Source organism: Schistocerca cancellata, chromosome 12 (genome assembly GCF_023864275.1).
Source record: "Schistocerca cancellata isolate TAMUIC-IGC-003103 chromosome 12, iqSchCanc2.1, whole genome shotgun sequence".
Lineage (NCBI taxonomy): Eukaryota > Metazoa > Arthropoda > Insecta > Orthoptera > Acrididae > Schistocerca > Schistocerca cancellata.
In genome coordinates, this window is record NC_064637.1 from 55,089,636 (window position 1) to 55,106,362 (window position 16,727).

The 16,727-nt window shown below is 44.6% G+C and overlaps 1 protein-coding gene across 1 annotated transcript in view; it reads left to right on the top strand.

Annotated features, from left to right (window-relative positions):
• Positions 1-16,727, top strand: part of LOC126109449 (C3 and PZP-like alpha-2-macroglobulin domain-containing protein 8) — a 968,006-nt gene that overhangs the window by 858,966 nt on the left and 92,313 nt on the right. The window contains exon 23 of the mRNA XM_049914479.1: positions 14,176-14,306. Coding sequence (XP_049770436.1) covers positions 14,176-14,306 — 131 coding nt within the window. The remainder of the gene's footprint in view (positions 1-14,175; positions 14,307-16,727) is intronic.

A 16,727-nucleotide genomic window follows, 5' to 3' on the forward strand; every position in this document is an offset into this window, starting at 1 on the left:
ACTAAAGAGACAGCTTACACAACACTCGTTCGTCCTCTGTTAGAATATTGCTGCACGGTGTGAGATCCTTACCAGGTGGGATTGACGGAGGACATCGAAAGGGTGCAAAAAAGGGCAGCTCGTTTTGTATTATCACGTAGTAGGGGAGAGAGTGTGGCAGATATGGTACGCGAGTTGGGATGGAAGTCATTAAAGCAAAGACGTTTTTCGCCGCGGCGAGATCTATTTACGAAGTTTCAGTCACCAACTTTCTCTTCCGAATGCGAAAATATTTTGTTGAGCCCAACCTACATAGGTAGGAATGTTCATCAAAATAAAATAAGAGAAATCAGAGCTCGAACAGAAAGGTTTAGGTGTTCGTTTTTCCCGCGCGCTGTTCAGGAGTGGAATGGTAGATTAATAGTATGATTGTGGTTCGATGAACCCTCTGCCAAGCACTTAAATGTGAATTGCGGAGTAGACATGTAGATGTAGATGTAGAAATCAGTGTGGGACGTACGACGAACGTATCCGTCAGGACAGTGCGGCGAAAACGGGCGTCAAGGGGCTGTGGCAGGAGACGACCGACGCGAGTGCCTTTGTTAACGGCACGACGTCGCCTCCAGCGGCTCTCCCGGGCTCGTGGCCGTATCTGTTGGACCCTAAACGAATGGAAAACCGTGAACCGACCAGATGAGTCTCGATTTCAGTTCGTAAGAGCTGACGGTAGGGTTGGAGTGTGGCGCAGATCCCACGAAGTCAAGAAGGCGCTGTGCAAGCTGATGGCGCCTCCATAGCGATATGGACAGTGTTTACATGGAATGGGCTGGGTGCTCTGATCCAACTGAACCTCTCACGAGTGTTGGAACTTCAATAGTGGCAACTACGAGGGCAGTTCAATAAGTAATGCAACACATTTTTTTTTCTCGGCCAATTCTGGTTGAAAAAAACGGAAATTTCTTGTGGAATATTTTCAAACATTCCCGCTTCGTCTCGTACAGTTTCATTGACTTCCGACAGGCGGCAGCGCTGTACGGAGCTGTTAAAATGGCGTCTGTAACGGATGTGCGTTGCAAACAACGGACAGTGATCGAGTTTCTTTTGGCGGAAAACCAGGGCATCTCAGATATTCATAGGCGCTTGCAGAATGTCTACGATGATCTGGCAATGGACAAAAGCACGGTGAGTCGTTGGGCAAAGCGTGTGTCATCATCGCCGCAAGGTCAAGCAAGACTGTCCGATCTCCCGCGTGCGGGCCGGCCGTGCACAGCTGTGACTCCTGCAATGGCGGAGCGTGCGAACACACTCGTTCGAGATGATCGACGGATCACCAGATCTTCAGAAATTGAAGAAACGACTTCAGCGTGTTCGTAGGCACAAAAATCTGAACGAACCTCTCCTTCTTCATGACAACGCAAGACCTCACACAAGTCTTCGCACCCGAGAGGAGCTCACAAAACTTCAGTGGACTGTTCTTCCTCATGCACCCTACAGCCCCGATCTCGCACCGTCGGATTTCCATATGTTTGGCCCAATGAAGGACGCAATCCGTGGGAGGCACTACGCGGATGATGAAGAAGTTATTGATGCAGTACGACGTTGGCTCCGACATCGACCAGTGGAATGGTACCGTGCAGGCATACAGGCCCTCATTTCAAGGTGGCGTAAGGCCGTAGCATTGAATGGAGATTACGTTGAAAAATAGTGTTGTGTAGCTAAAAGATTGGGGAATAACCTGGTGTATTTCAATGCTGAATAAAACAACCCCTGTTTCAGAAAAAAAATGTGTTGCATTACTTATTGAACTGCCCTCGTATTTATTCACAACCGATACAAAACAGTTACATGTCTGTACCTGTTACTGTCCTTCAACGTAGTCTCCAGTGTTGTGTAGAACCCGTTGCCAGCGATGTGGAAGGCGTTGATGGCTGCGGATGGAGCAGTCTACTGCCTGTCGAATCTCTGGAACAGTTCCGAAGCCAATGCCACGAAGTGTTTCCTCCATCTTCAGAATCAAATCAAAGTCACACGGACTTAAGCTCGGGGAGTATAGTGGATGGTACAGTACTTCCCAGTCCCATCGACCGAACAGAGCAGCCACAGCTTGCGCTGTATGCGCCCGCGGATTGTCGTGCAAACTGAAGGGTGGGTTGCGCAGAAAGTGTCGCCGCTTCTTTCGCAAAGCTGGTCGCAGGTGATGCTCCAAAAACGAACAGTAATACTGTGCATTGGCGGACTGCCGTGGAGGACCGTAATGCGTTAGGATAACAGTGACACCCCCGGGATATCAAGGCCGCCCAGCAGTGTTAGTGACGTCACACTAAGCGTCCCATAGCCGACGCAGCAGTCCACGGACACCTCCGTACAGAAGCGCCTGGTGCTGATGACCGTCTGTCCGTCATACAGAAAGGAGCCAACTATAATTCGAACCAAAGACCAAGTTACATATATTCTTGTAAACAGCATAAACGTTCATAACGAAATACCGATTACATATACGGGCAGGAATAAATTTAATCGATTCAGGAACTTTGCCACTAATTTATAATTGTCAGAACGCTATTTAGCTTTAAAACTCGCATACAGGTGGTGACAAATGCCAACTGACAGCAGGACTTAACATTTTGAAGCTATTACACTGAAAGTAAATTATCTTAAACACTGCCATACATAGCAAAACCCTCACAACTTTCGTTTACAATAAGGTAACAAGAGTTCGCTTTATCTCATAAAACACATGACTATTGTGAATTTACTCATATGCTCATGATGACAGCTCTTTTTAAGAATTTTTACAAGTGTATCCCCAGTAATAAAGAAAGGAAACAAAAGGTAGATATCAAATATCCTCCTTTTAACATAGACATCACTCAACACAAGATTCTGTCTTGCACTGTATTACTAAGGGACTGGTCTTTCCTTTAAGAAAAGCCTGACAATTTGAAGTTCACTCTGCTATTGAAGATACACTTCTTGAAACAATATTATAAATGTTATGAAAGGTAAGGAAATGAAAAACAACCAAGTGCATTACGTGTAAGAATGTGAGCAAAAGGCTGAGGCTCTCTTTACTTACCATTTTCAATCTCTCTACAGCTTGTTTCCTTTTCCACGTAGAAACCACCAACTGCAAGTCTCATTATTGCTGTCTATTACTAACAAAGTGTTTTTCTATTTAGAAAACCTGACAATTTGATGTTCATTCTGGTACTGAAGATAAACACTTTTCAGAGGAGTTCTAGAACCTATTCCTGCCCGTATATGTAATCGGTATTTCGTTATGAACCTTTATGCTGTTTACAAGAATATATATAATTTGGTCTTTGGTTCGAATTATAGTTGGCTCCTTTCTGTATGACGGACAGAAGATGGTTAGCATCAGGCGCGCCTGTACGGAGGTGTCCGTGGACTGCTGCGTCGGCTATGGGCTGCTTAGTGTGACGTCACTAACACTGCTGGGCGGCCTTGTTACCCCGGGAGTGTCGATAGCACCATCACAGTCGTACACGACAATCACTATAAATTTCGCCATACTGGGGCCCTGACGCTCTTTCGACTTTCGCGGCGACCCATAATGACACCATTCGTTGGATTGGCATTTCAGCTTTGGCTCGTACGATGTGGCCCATGTCTCATCCAGTGTTACGTTACGGCGTAAGAAAGCCTCTCCGCACTCATAGCGCTCCAAGCGCGTCTGAGCTAGAGATGGGGGATCCGCTCCTGGACTCATTCATAGAGTTGAATCTTTCAAAGGAGTGAACAATCAGTGATTCAGAAAAACAGAACGGTAGCTCCAAACGTTTCCCACGGCAGAGAGAGAGAGAGAGACGGACCATATCAGTGGTGCCTCTGCTGGTCAGAGCACAGTGCACGCCACACAACACAGCCGGCGCCGGCCTCTGCCCTGCTTCTACCTTGGCTGCCTGCATTGTGCAGTGCCCCATTGGATTTTGTGTTTCACATATGCCGTGCCGTCTCTGTGCGTCCTCTGCCGCGTGCAGTGTCTGGCGCAGCTTAACTTAGCATTGCACTCTGTCGGCGATCGTTTCAGTCGCACGTCCTGCCCTCTGGGCAGTTGATGCGAGCAACAGGACAGAGAGCCACCTAGCGGAGAACGTAAGAACTACATGCAAGAGAACGGACGATTTGTCTCGGAGCGGGTGACTGGTGGCCGTTCACCACTCCCCCCACCCTCGGAACTCGCCAGCTCAACGCTCACCCCACCGTTCTCGATTCTAGCCAGAGCGTTGAGCAAAGCAACTCAGGTGTCACTCTGTCTCTGTGGTCTTAGCTCATGCAGTAATACAGCTCACGGCTCGACCTGCTCGACTCAGCGCTTCTGCATCAGAGTTCGTCTCTACTGGATATTGTTCTTCGTAGTAATACCGCTATGTATATTACATTATTATGTTATGTATACATCATTTGTTTTTATTTTATTTTTATTTGTTTAAACTGATCAGATTAGGTTCCTGACGATTCCTCTTACTATAGGATTTTTATTATGGACACTCGAATTTACGCTTTAATTACGAGCGAACCGATAAACGTATCGCAAAATGTGATACACCAATATTTTCCTTGTTTTATTCTGCGTAAGGCTATATGCAGCACTTTAGTCTTACAGTCAAATTTATATTTTTTTTTCTTATTCTGGTACGGATTTTGCGATTTTAGGCGTCTTTGGAAGGAAACGTTCACTTTAAAAATATATGGCTTGCGATGTATTTGTACAAGGTTAATGAAATTTTAATACATTATAGCCAAATATATTGTTAATGTAAATCTCAAGTTACAACATTTTCCGATCACCCAAAAAACCACGACAGTGCAAAATAAATCAATAATCAAAAACTTTGTCATATCGTGGAAATTTCAACAAACAATACAAAATTCTTACTCATTATCTGTGTTTCTTCAAAATAGGATCAAATAAGATCGAAATACAGGTACAGTACTGGAATAAACCAAGTTTAAAGGCCAATGTGCCTTCCATTTATTTTCTATTGTTAATGAGTGGTGAGTCATGAAAAAGAGCTACTTCATTTCAGGGAGTGAACAGTTCTGATCTGATCTCTGAAAAGAAGAGTTTTGCCCATCTCTAGTCTGAGCAGCGTCGTAACGCACCCATTTATGCATTTCGGTTAAGTCATGTGGAACCCATCTTGATGCAGTTTTTCGCATGCCCAGCGTTCCTTCAGGATGCGATGCACAGTCGTATGGTCGCTAATCTGGTTTCGTGGGCGAGCTCACGAATCGTATGGCGTCGATCACTGTCCACTAACGCGGCAACAGCATGCACTTCTCCTTCAGAGACGCCAGGACGACCTGCCCGATGTGTTTCTGCCACAGTTTGCCGACCTTCGTTGAAGGCTTTTACCCGACGTGCCACTGCTCTGTACGGCAATGCCGATTGCCCGCACCCTTCTTGAATACCTCGATGACACTGTTGCGCTGTTTGAACCTCTGGCACATTCAATCTTAATCCAACTCTGTTGTTCCTGTTTCGAAAACATTATGACACCGTTACGCTAGACCGCTCGCTCACGAGTGACTGTGTTTCTCTCGGTTGTGCGCACGCCGATGACGTCGAACGGGCGAGTCCCTTTGCTCGGGGGCAAGGTCAAAACGTGGGCTATCTGCGACGATGGTAGGTTCGATTGCACAGTGTCTCCACAGCAGTGTTGCCACTATTTAAGTTCCATCCTACGTAAAGTTTGGAAAGCAGGAGACGAGGTCCTGGCAGAAGTAAAACTGTGAGTACCGGGCGTGAGTCGTGCTTCGGTAGCTGAGTTGGTTAGACGGACTCTAACAGGCGTCCGACTCCGTGCGAGCTCCTTCACGTGTCGTGCATATGCCGACGACTTGATGATACTCGTCCGGTCGGAGAACGAAGTAAGTCAGGTGGTTACCCTTCTTACTACGTACGGAGTAGCTGCGGGAAGCAGGGTCAACATGAATAAAACCAAGATCATGCACATCGGTCGAGGGCTGGACGCTCTGCACAGTCCGTTTACGACGGTGGACATCTTGCGATGCTTAGGTATATTGTTCACCCGATCGCTATGGTAATCAGCGGCGGCGAGCTATCGACGTCTCCTCCAGAACGTCCGACTGCACATACGTAACAATTCACTCCGAACGCACGACCTGCTCCAAAGGGGTGACTACACTAATGTTCACCTGGCCTCGCGACTGCCGCACCTGGCACAGGTACTGCCAATGCCACATGGTATTGCTGACAGATTGATGGCGGCCTTTGGATACTATGTCAGCCAAGAAATGTTGTTTAAGGTCAAATACAAGACTTTAACTCTCCCACACCATGCTGGAGGACTTAACCTCACGGATGTGCGGAACAAGGCTCTAGCACTATACCTGCGAGCGACGCTACGCACTTGGAACCAACGGCAACACGCCATCACGTCGGCCATCCTGGATGTGCTTCTTCCAACGTCCTTTGAACCATCGGTGGCGGTAGGCACAATCTCGCCCTCTTTTTCTCACGTCGCGCGATTTTTTGTTGATTTTAGTTATGTTCAGTTACAAATACCTTCTACAAGAATCCCCACTACCCGTGAGATATATCGATACTTGCGGCGTCATCATGGCAGCAATGTTGTCGAACTTAAATAAATACCCAACTCGAAACTGGCGACAGATTTGGCGAGCTGTCCATACACCTCTCCTCACCACAGCAGCGCGATCGTCATGGTATACACTAATCAACCGCAAGACAGTCAACCGCCAACGATTGTACGACATTCGCATGGTAGATTCCCCGCTCTGCCTTATATGTGGCATGCAGGACACCGACGAACATTCTCTGCAGTGCGGTGAGGCAAAGGATGTTTGGCGGCTGACGCAACGCATCATGGCCCTTCTCAGACGCACCGACGAATCCACGATCACGTCGGACGCCTTATTTTTCCCTGACTCTGCCTTTTTCCCCTCACAAAAAAACATCGGCAATCCGATGGATTGGAGGACACGCATCGCACTACGTGCTCTCGCGGACATTGATATCGGGCATGGACTATTGACATTATCTACTAGAACAACACGAAATCATCCGACGCCACTCTAAATATAAAACGAATTTTGCGAACTTTCTAGGCTGCATGTTTCATAACCCCCCGAAGCGGTGGGAAGTCCCAGGTTTACGTTGTTTCGAGGGATAGGATGTACTCCCAGTGAAGTGACGAGGATGTCACTTCAGTCCTATATTTCTTTTCCTTCTTTTTTATATATGATTTTTCTTTTGGGACATTTAAATTAAAAAAAAAAAAAGTTGGTAGAGCACTTGCCCGCTAAAGGCAAAGGTCCCGAGTTCGAGTCTCGGTCGGGCACACAGTTTTAATCTGCCAGGAAGTTTCCATCCTACGTATTCACTGGCAATGGTAATGTTCGGCTACTTGGAGGACATTTGCAGCCATTCATGGACGTCATGTTCCCAAACACGACGGAATTTTCATGGATGACAATGCGCCATGTCTCCTGGCCACAATTGCTCCCGGTTGGTTTGAAGAACATTCTGGACAATTAGAGCGAATAGTTTCGCCATCCACGTCGCCCCAACATGAATCCCATCGAACATTTACGAGACACAATCGAGAGGTCAGTTCGCGCAGAAAATGCTGCAGCGGAAACACTTTCGTAATTATGGACAGCTGTGGGTCGGCATTTCTGTAGGGATATTCCAAATAACTGCTGAGTCCATACCACATCAAGTTGATGCACTACGCCGGGCAAAGGAGGTCCGGCACGATATTAGCACTTGTTACAGCAGTGTATTTACTAACAACATTAACTGAAACAATCCAGTACAATAATACTGCACACAAAAATGATCTGTGCTACTATTTACTGAGTCTAACTAGGGTACAGAAAGGTGTCAATGAAAGTTAAATTGAAATTTAATTAGTTATTTTTATATCCCAACTGGAATACTCTCTTTCAAATTCTGAAGGTGGCAGGGGTAAAATACAGGGAGCGAAAGGCTATTTACAGTTTGCACAGAAACCAGATGGCAGTTAAAAAGAGTCGAGGGGCATGAAAGGGAAGCAGTGGTTGGGAAAGGAGTAAGACATGGTTGTAGCCTCTCCCCGATGTTATTCAATCTGTATATTGAGCAAGCAGTAAAGGAAACAAAAGAAAAATTCGGAGTAGGTATTAAAATTCATGGAGAAGAAGTAAAAACTTTGAGGTTCGCCGATGACATTGTAATTCTGTCAGAGACAGCAAAGGACTTGGAAGAACAGTTGAACGGAATGGACAGTGTCTTGAGAGGAGGATATAAGATGAACATCAACAAAAGCAAAACGAGGGTAATGGAATGTAGTCAAATTAAGTCGGGTGATGCTGAGGGAATCACATTAGGAAATGAGACACTTAAAGTAGTAAAGGAGTTTTGCTATTTAGGGAGTAAAATAACCGATGATGGTCGAAGTAGAGAGGATATAAAATGTAGACTGGCAATGGCAAGGAAAGCGTTTCTGGAGAAGAGAAATTTGTTAACATCGAGTATACATGTAAGTGTCAGGAAGTCGTTTCTGAAAGTATTTGTACGGAGTGTAGCCATATATGGAAGTGAAACGTGGACGATAAATAGTTTAGACAAGAAGAGAATAGAAGCTTTCCAAATGTGGTGCTACAGAAGAATGCTGAAGATTAGATGGGTAAATCACATAACTAATGAGGAAGTATTGAATAGGATTGGGGAGAAGAGAAGTTTGTGGCACAACTTGACTAGAAGAAGGGATCGGTTGGTAGGACATGTTTTGAGGCATCAAGGGATCACAAATTTAGCATTGGAGGGCAGTGTGGAGGGTAAAAATCGTGGAGGGAGACCAAGAGATGAATACACTAAGCAGATTCAGAAGGATGTAGGTTGCAGTAGGTACTGGGAGATGAAGAAGCTTGCACAGGATAGAGTAGCATGGAGAGCTGCATCAAACCAGTCTCAGGACTGAAGACCACAACAACAACAAGTACTTCGACACCTCTACGCTACCATCAAGTAAACATGCTCCAATGTTAATTTTAAAACGACGGTTCAACCACCGCATTACAGGGTAAAAAGCGTTGACGTTTACGCGTTTAGACAGTCAAGCATTCACTTTCAAAATTACTGTATTAGAAGCTTCTACGAGCGACCAATATAAATCAGTGCTGAAGAGCAAAAGAAACTGGTACATCTGCTAATATTGTGTAAGGCCCCCGCGAGCACGCAGAATTGACGCGGCATGGGCTGGATTAACGTCTGAAGTAGTGCTGCACCATGAATCCTGCACGGCTGTCCATAAATCAGTAAGAGTATGAAGGGGTGGAGATCTCTTCTGAACAACACATTGCAAAGCATCCCAGACATGCTGAATACTGTTCACGTCTGGGGAGACTGGTGGCCAGCGGAAGTATTTAAACTCAGTTCCTGGAGCGACTCTGTGGCAGTTCTGGACGTGTGGGGTGTGGCATTGTCCTGCTGGAATTGCTCAAGTTCGTCGGAATGCACAGTGGACATGAATGGATGCAGGTGATCAGACAGGATGCTTACTTACGTGTCACCTGTTAGAGTCGTATCTAGACGTATCAGGGGTCCCATATCACTCCAACTGCACATGACCCACACCATTACAGAGCCTTCACCACCTTGAACAGTCTCCTGCTGACATGCAGGGTCCATGGATTCATGAGGTTGTCTCCATATCCGTACACGTACATCCGCTCGACACGATTTGAAACGAGACTTGTCCGACCAGGCAACATGTTTCCATCATAAACATTCCAATGCAGGTGTTGACGGGTCCAGGCGAGGTGTAAAGGTTCGTGTCACGCGGTCATCAAGGGTACACAAGTAGGTTTCGCCTCTGAAAGCCCATATGGATGGTGTTTCATTGAATGGTTCGCACACTGATACTTCTTAATTGCCCTGCATTGAAATCTGCAGCGATTTGCGGAAGGGTTGTACTTTTATCACGCTGAACGGCTGTCTTCGGTCGTCGTTGGTCCTGTTCATGGAGGTTCTTTTTCCGGCTGCAGCGGTGTCGGAGATTTGATTCTTTATCGGATTCCTGATATTCACTGTACACTCGTGAAATGGTAGTACGTGAAAATCCTCATTTGATCACTGCCTCAGAGACGCTGTCCCCCATCGTTCGTGCGCCAACTATAGTACTACGTTCAATCTCAGTTAAATCTTGATGACCTGCCATTGTAGCAGGAGTAACTGATCTAACAACTGCGCCACACACTTGTTGTCTTCCATAGGCGTTGCCGACCGCAGCGCCGTATTCTGGCAGTCTACACATCCTTGTATTTGAACATGCATGCCTATACCAATTTCTTTCCCTCTTTAGTGCCAAATAACGCGGCTGCTTCCCTTGCATCCGTGTCTTCCTAAGATCTAAATTCACATCACCTTCAGGTGATAAAATAGATTGAAACAGAATGGCGCATGTTGTCCATACTTCTTGCAACGTCACAAAAACATCGTGTATCTTCAGAATGAGATTTTCACTCTGCAGCGGAGTGTGCGCTGATATGAAACTTCCTGGCGGATTAAAACTGTGTGCCCGACCGAGACTCGAACTCGGGACCTTTGCCTTTCGCAGGAGAGCTTCTGTAAAGTTTGGAAGGTACGAGACGAGATACTGGCAGAAGTAAAGCTGTGAGTACCGGCCGTGAGTCGTGCTTCGGTAGCTCAGATGGACGCCAGCACGGTAACTCAGCGCGTTCGGTCAGAGGGTTAGCTGCTCTCTGTAACAAAAAAACTGAGTTAATGGAACAACGACGAACTGAAACTGCTGTCTTGCGACGTCCGCCCCGAGCAGATACAACGAACGAAAACGAACAAAAATGAGATTAAAAAAAAAAAAAAGATGGTAGAGCACTTGCCCGTGAAGGCAAAGGTCCCGAGTTCGAGTCTCCGTCAGGCACACAGTTTTAATCTGCCAGGAAGTTTCATCGTGTATCTTCCAGAAAGTCTCATCCTGGAGACAAAGATAAAAGTAACACAGGTGAGCTCTTCATGAATTTAAATAGGCTTGTTTTTGCACTGACAGCTGACAGGTATTCCTGCTTAAGGGAAGTCTCTCTAACAAAGAAACCACTTTCGACAAAGCTTAGGTATCCGATTAATGAGGGAATTAGTATATTTCACCAAAACACAGGTGAGCTCTTCATGAATTTAAATAGGCTTGTTTTTGCACTGACAGCTGACAGGTATTCCTGCTTAAGGGAAGTCTCTCTAACAAAGAAACCACTTTCGACAAAGCTTAGGTATCCGATTAATGAGGGAATTAGTATATTTCACCAAAACATACAAGGCATTAGAGATAAAGTTAGTGAATTACTTATAGATGTTGACTCTGAAATTATTGGTATATCTGAACACTTCTTAAATAAGGAGATAATTCAGAGGCTTCCTTTACCAGGATACAGGTTGGCTGGCAGCTTTTCTAGGAGCTCTTTGCGGTGTGGGGGAGTAGCCATGTATGTGAAAAACGGTATCCCATTTGAGTCAATTGATGTTTCAAAGTACTGCACTGAAAAGGTGTTTGAATGTTGTGCAGCTGTGGTTAAATTTAGTGGAGCTAAACTTCTTACTGTTGTTATTTATAGATCACCAGACTCCGATTTCACAACGTTTTTGCTAAAGCTAGAGGAGGTTCTTGGTTCACTTTATAGGAAATACAAAAAGTTAGTTATATGTGGTGACTTCAATATAAATTGTATAAGTGATTGTGCAAGGAAAAGGATGCTGGTAGACCTCCTTAATTCATATAATCTTATGCAAACCGTATTCTTTCCAACGAGAGTGCAAGGGAACAGTAGAACAACCATAGACAATATTTTTGTTCATTCGTCATTACTAGAAGGGCATTCTGTTAGCAGAATGGTGAATGGCCTTTCAGATCATGATGCACAAATTTTAAGTCTAAAAGATTTTTGTGCTGCAACGCAGGTTAAATATAGTTACCAACGTTTCAGGAAAGCTGATCCAGTTGCTGTAGAGACTTTCGTAAACCTTATCAAGGAACAAGAGTGGCAAGATGTTTATAGTGCTGATACAGTAGACGATAAATATAATGCTTTCCTCAAGACTTTTCTCGTGCTCTTTGAAAGTTGCTTTCCGTTAGAACGTTCAAAACAGGGTACTAGCACAAACAGGCAGCCTGGGTGGCTGACTAAAGGTATAAGAATATCTTGTAGAACAAAGTGGCAATTATATCAAAACGTTAGAAACAGTTACAATCTAAATGTAGTAGCCCATTACAAACAGTATTGTAAGGTGCTTAAAAAAGTTATTAGGAAGGCAAAAAGTATGTGGTATGCAGATAGAATAGCTAAGTCTCAGGATAAAATTAAAACCATATGGTCAGTCATAAAGGATGTGCCTGGTCTGCAGAGACAGGTCGAGGATATAGAATCAGTGCGTAGTGGGAATGTCCGTGTTACTGATAAGTCGCATATATGTACAGTATTTAATAATCACTTTCTGTATATAGCAGGTGAACTAAATAGAAACCTAGTCCCAACAGGGAATCATATAGCGCTCGTAGAAAAAAGTGTTCCGAGACTGTTACCTGAAATGCTCCTCCATGATACTGACAAGAGGAAGATTTAGTTAATAATTAAATCACTAAAGACCAAGAACTCTCATGGATATGACGGGGTATCTAGCAGAATACTGAAGTATTGTTCCATTTATGTTAGCCCAGTACTTAGCCATATCTGTAACTTTTCCTTTAGGAGTGGTCGGTTTCCTGACCGATTAAAGTACTCGGTAGTGAAGCCACTTTATAAAAAGGGAGACAGGGATAATGTTGATAATTATAGACCTATTTCTATGCCATCGGTGTTTGCTAAAGTTATCGAGAGGGTTGTATATACAAGGTTACTGCAGCATTTAAATTCACATAATTTGCTGTCAAATGTACAGTTTGGTTTTAGAAATGGCTCAACAACTGAAAATGCTACAGTCTCTTTTCTCTGTGAGGTTTTGGACGGATTAAATAAAAGGTTGCGAACGTTAGGTGTTTTCTTTGATTTAACGAAGGCTTTTGACTGTGTTGACCACAAAATATTACTGCAGAAGTTAGAACATTATGGAGTAAGGGGAGTAGCTTACAATTGGTTCGCCTCTTACTTTAAGAACAGAAAGCAGAAGGTAATTCTCCGCAATATTGAGAGTGGTAATGATGTTCAGTCCCAATGGGGCACTGTTAAATGGGGCGTTCCCCAAGGATCGGTGCTGGGGCCACTGCTGTTTCTTATTTATATAAATGATATGCCTTCTAGTATTACAGGTGATTCAAAAATATTTCTGTTTGCTGATGACACCAGCTTGGTAGTGAAGGATCTTGTGTGTAATATTGAAACATTATCAAATAATGTAGTTCATGAAATAAGTTCGTGGCTTGTGGAAAATAATTCGATGCTAAATCACAGTAAGACTCAGTTTTTACAGTTTATAACTCACAATTCAACAAGAACTGATATTTTAATCAGACAGAATGGGCATGTTATAAGCGAGACGGAACAGTTCAAGTTCCTAGGCGTACGGATAGATAGTAAGCTGTTGTGGAAAGCCCATGTTCAGGATCTTGTTCAGAAACTAAATGCCGCTTTATTTACCATTAGAACAGTATCTCAAATAAGTGACATTTCAACACGAAAAGTAGTCTACTTCGCATATTTTCATACGCTTATGTCATATGGTATTATTTTTTGGGGTAATTCTTCTGATTCAAAAAGGGTATTTTTGGCTCAAAAACGGGTGCAGTATTCTGCTGCATCCATTTTCAATAAGCTACCAGAAGAACTCAAATATCTTAGCAGTAGCCCAAACGCTTTTAAGTCTAAACTGAAGAGTTTCCTCATGGCTCACTCCTTCTATTCTATCGAGGAGCTCCTGGAAGAGCTAAAAAATTAAGCAAATTCCAGTGTTACATTCTTGATTTTCTTTATTTAAACTAATGACGTGTCGCCTGAATATGTTTCTTATATTCCATTTTATCTGTTTCTACAATCGTGTTATAATTTCATGTATTGACTCGTTCCATGACCATAGAGACTTCTCCTTAATTTGGTCCCACGGAACAATAAATAAATAAATAAATAAAAAATAAATAAACAGGTACTGACTGACAGAAATTTATGACTTGACTACTGATGATGGTTTGGTTTCGGTTTCAGCCACGGCAGCGGAGTACAAGGCTTCCCTGTACGCCCTGATGACGTACTCCATGATGGGGGACCTACGCTCCGCCGAGCCCGTCGCTAAGTACCTGTTCTACCGCTCCTACCTGCTGGACACCCACAAAGAGGTACGCCAACAGCTATACAGTCTTGAACCATATGGTAATCCGCCAAGAAATAATGAACAATGTACACCGACGCTCATAAATTAAGGATAACTGCAGAACGTAGTGCCACACAACGTGTCACTACACAAAACTGGCACTAATAGCAGAGGCACATGGGGAACACACACGACCCAGATCTGTAAGTCCACAGTATTGGTAATAAGTTGAGAAAACCGTCCCGAAACAAATGTGCTACAAAACGCCACTATTTCCTGCGCATGTACCCCGACATCAGTATGGGATATCATCACCATCCTCACGTACACAGGCCGCACAACGGGTTGGCATACTCTGGATCAGGTGGTCGAGCAGCTGCTCGGGCATAGCCTCCCATTCTTGCACATCAGTCCGTGTCGGAGCTCCTGAAGTGCCGTAGGGGTTTGAATACATGCAGCGATACGTCGACCGGGAGCATCCCAGACGTGCTCGATGGGGTTTAGATGTGGAGAACAGGCAGGCCACTCCATTCGCCTGGTATCTTCTGTATCAAGGTACTCCTCCACGATGGCAGCTCGGTGGTGTGCGTTATGATCCATCAGGAGGAAGGTGGGACCCACTGCACCCCTGAAAAGTGGTGCAAAATGACGTCCCGACACACCTGACCTGTTACAGTTCCTCTATCGAAGACATGCAGAGGTGCACGTGCACCAATCATAATCCCACCCCGCACCATCAAACCACAACCTCCATACAGCTCCCTTTGAAAGACATTAAGGGGTTGGTATCTGATTCCTAATTCACGCCAGATGAAAACCCGGCGAGAATCACAGTTCAGACTATATATAACTGGACTCGTCCATGAACGTAACCTGGGACTACTGTTCCAATGACCGCACTTTGTTCTAGATACCAGGCTTTACGGGCTATCCTGTGACCGGGGGTCAATGGAATGCGCCTTGCAGGTCTCCGCGCGAATAAACCGTGTCTGTTCAGTCGTCTGTAGACTGTTTGTCTGGTGGAGACAACTGTTCCAGTGGCTGCAGTAAGGTCCCGAGCCAGGCTATTTGCAGCACTGATGGTGAGATGTCGGTCTTCTTGTGGTGTTGTACACTGTGGACGTCCCGTACTGTAGCGCCTGGATACGTTTCCTGTCTGCTGGAATCGTTGCCAGAATCTCGAGAACACACTTTCTAGCACACGGAGGGCCCGTGCTACGACCTGCTATGTTTGACCAGTCGCACTAGTATTCTACCCCTCATAACGTCATCAATATGTGTTCTTCAACACACAGTCACCATTCGCACGTCTGAAAACGTCTGCACCCTTACTCACTGCACCGTACTCTGACATGCACCAACACACCTCTGTGGGCTGCTGCCAGCACTAACGTGCGACGACCGCAGGTCAAATGCACCGCATGGTCATACCCCGAGGTTATTTAAACGCGCAAACCGCCCACCAGAGCGTTCTTTCACCCTGTATCAACATTATCTTTAGCCGCGAGGGGTTAGCTGAGCGGTCTTGGGCGCTGCAGCCAGGGATTGTGCGGCTGATCCCGGCGGAGGGTCGAGTCCTCCGTCGGGCATGGGTGTGTGTGTTTGTCCTTAGGATAATTTAGGTTAAGTAGTGTGTCAGCTTAGGGTCTGATGACCTTGGCAGTTAAGTCCCATCTCGCTTCCCACGACCGGGGTCCCGGGTTCGATTCCCGGCGGGGTCAGGGATTTTCTCTGCCTCGTGATGACTGGGTGTTGTGTGCTGTCCTTAGGTTAGTTAGGTTTAAGCAGTTCTAAGTTCTAGGGGACTGATGACCATAGATGTTAAGTCCCATAGTGCTCAGAGCCATTTGAACCATAGTTAAGTCCCGTAAGATTTCACACACACATATTATCTTTAATTTTTGAGCATGAGTGTACACATGTAACAGTCAATTAAAAATAAATCACACAAAATTATGTGTACAGACAATTCATGTGCAATTGTATATTTTTACCAGTTCTAAATTTTGGGATGTAACAATTTCACACATACTATGTGCAAAATATATTACTCACAAAGCCTGTATTCCAATAGAGTGCACTGAAATAATAATATTACATGCAGTATATTTTTGTAAATGGAATATTGCAAAAGTAGGTGCAAAACCAATAGAATTGAGGATTAAATCTCTATGTTTAAACTCAAGACATATAATTGAGCAGTCAAATAGAAAAATACACCACTGATGACAGGAGTCTGCAATATTGATCAATGAAACGTGTCATTTTTCAAAATTTACCCTGCATTTAATGTAAGAAATGCTTAAGAGAATATAAATTTTGTTGACAGTTTTGAAGGTTCTTGACCCATGCCTTAATGCAGATAACACCCACAGTGGTTGATATTAACATTGTAAGTCTACTTGATTTTATCAACATGAAAACAATGCAGCGCATTCGCTCCTGA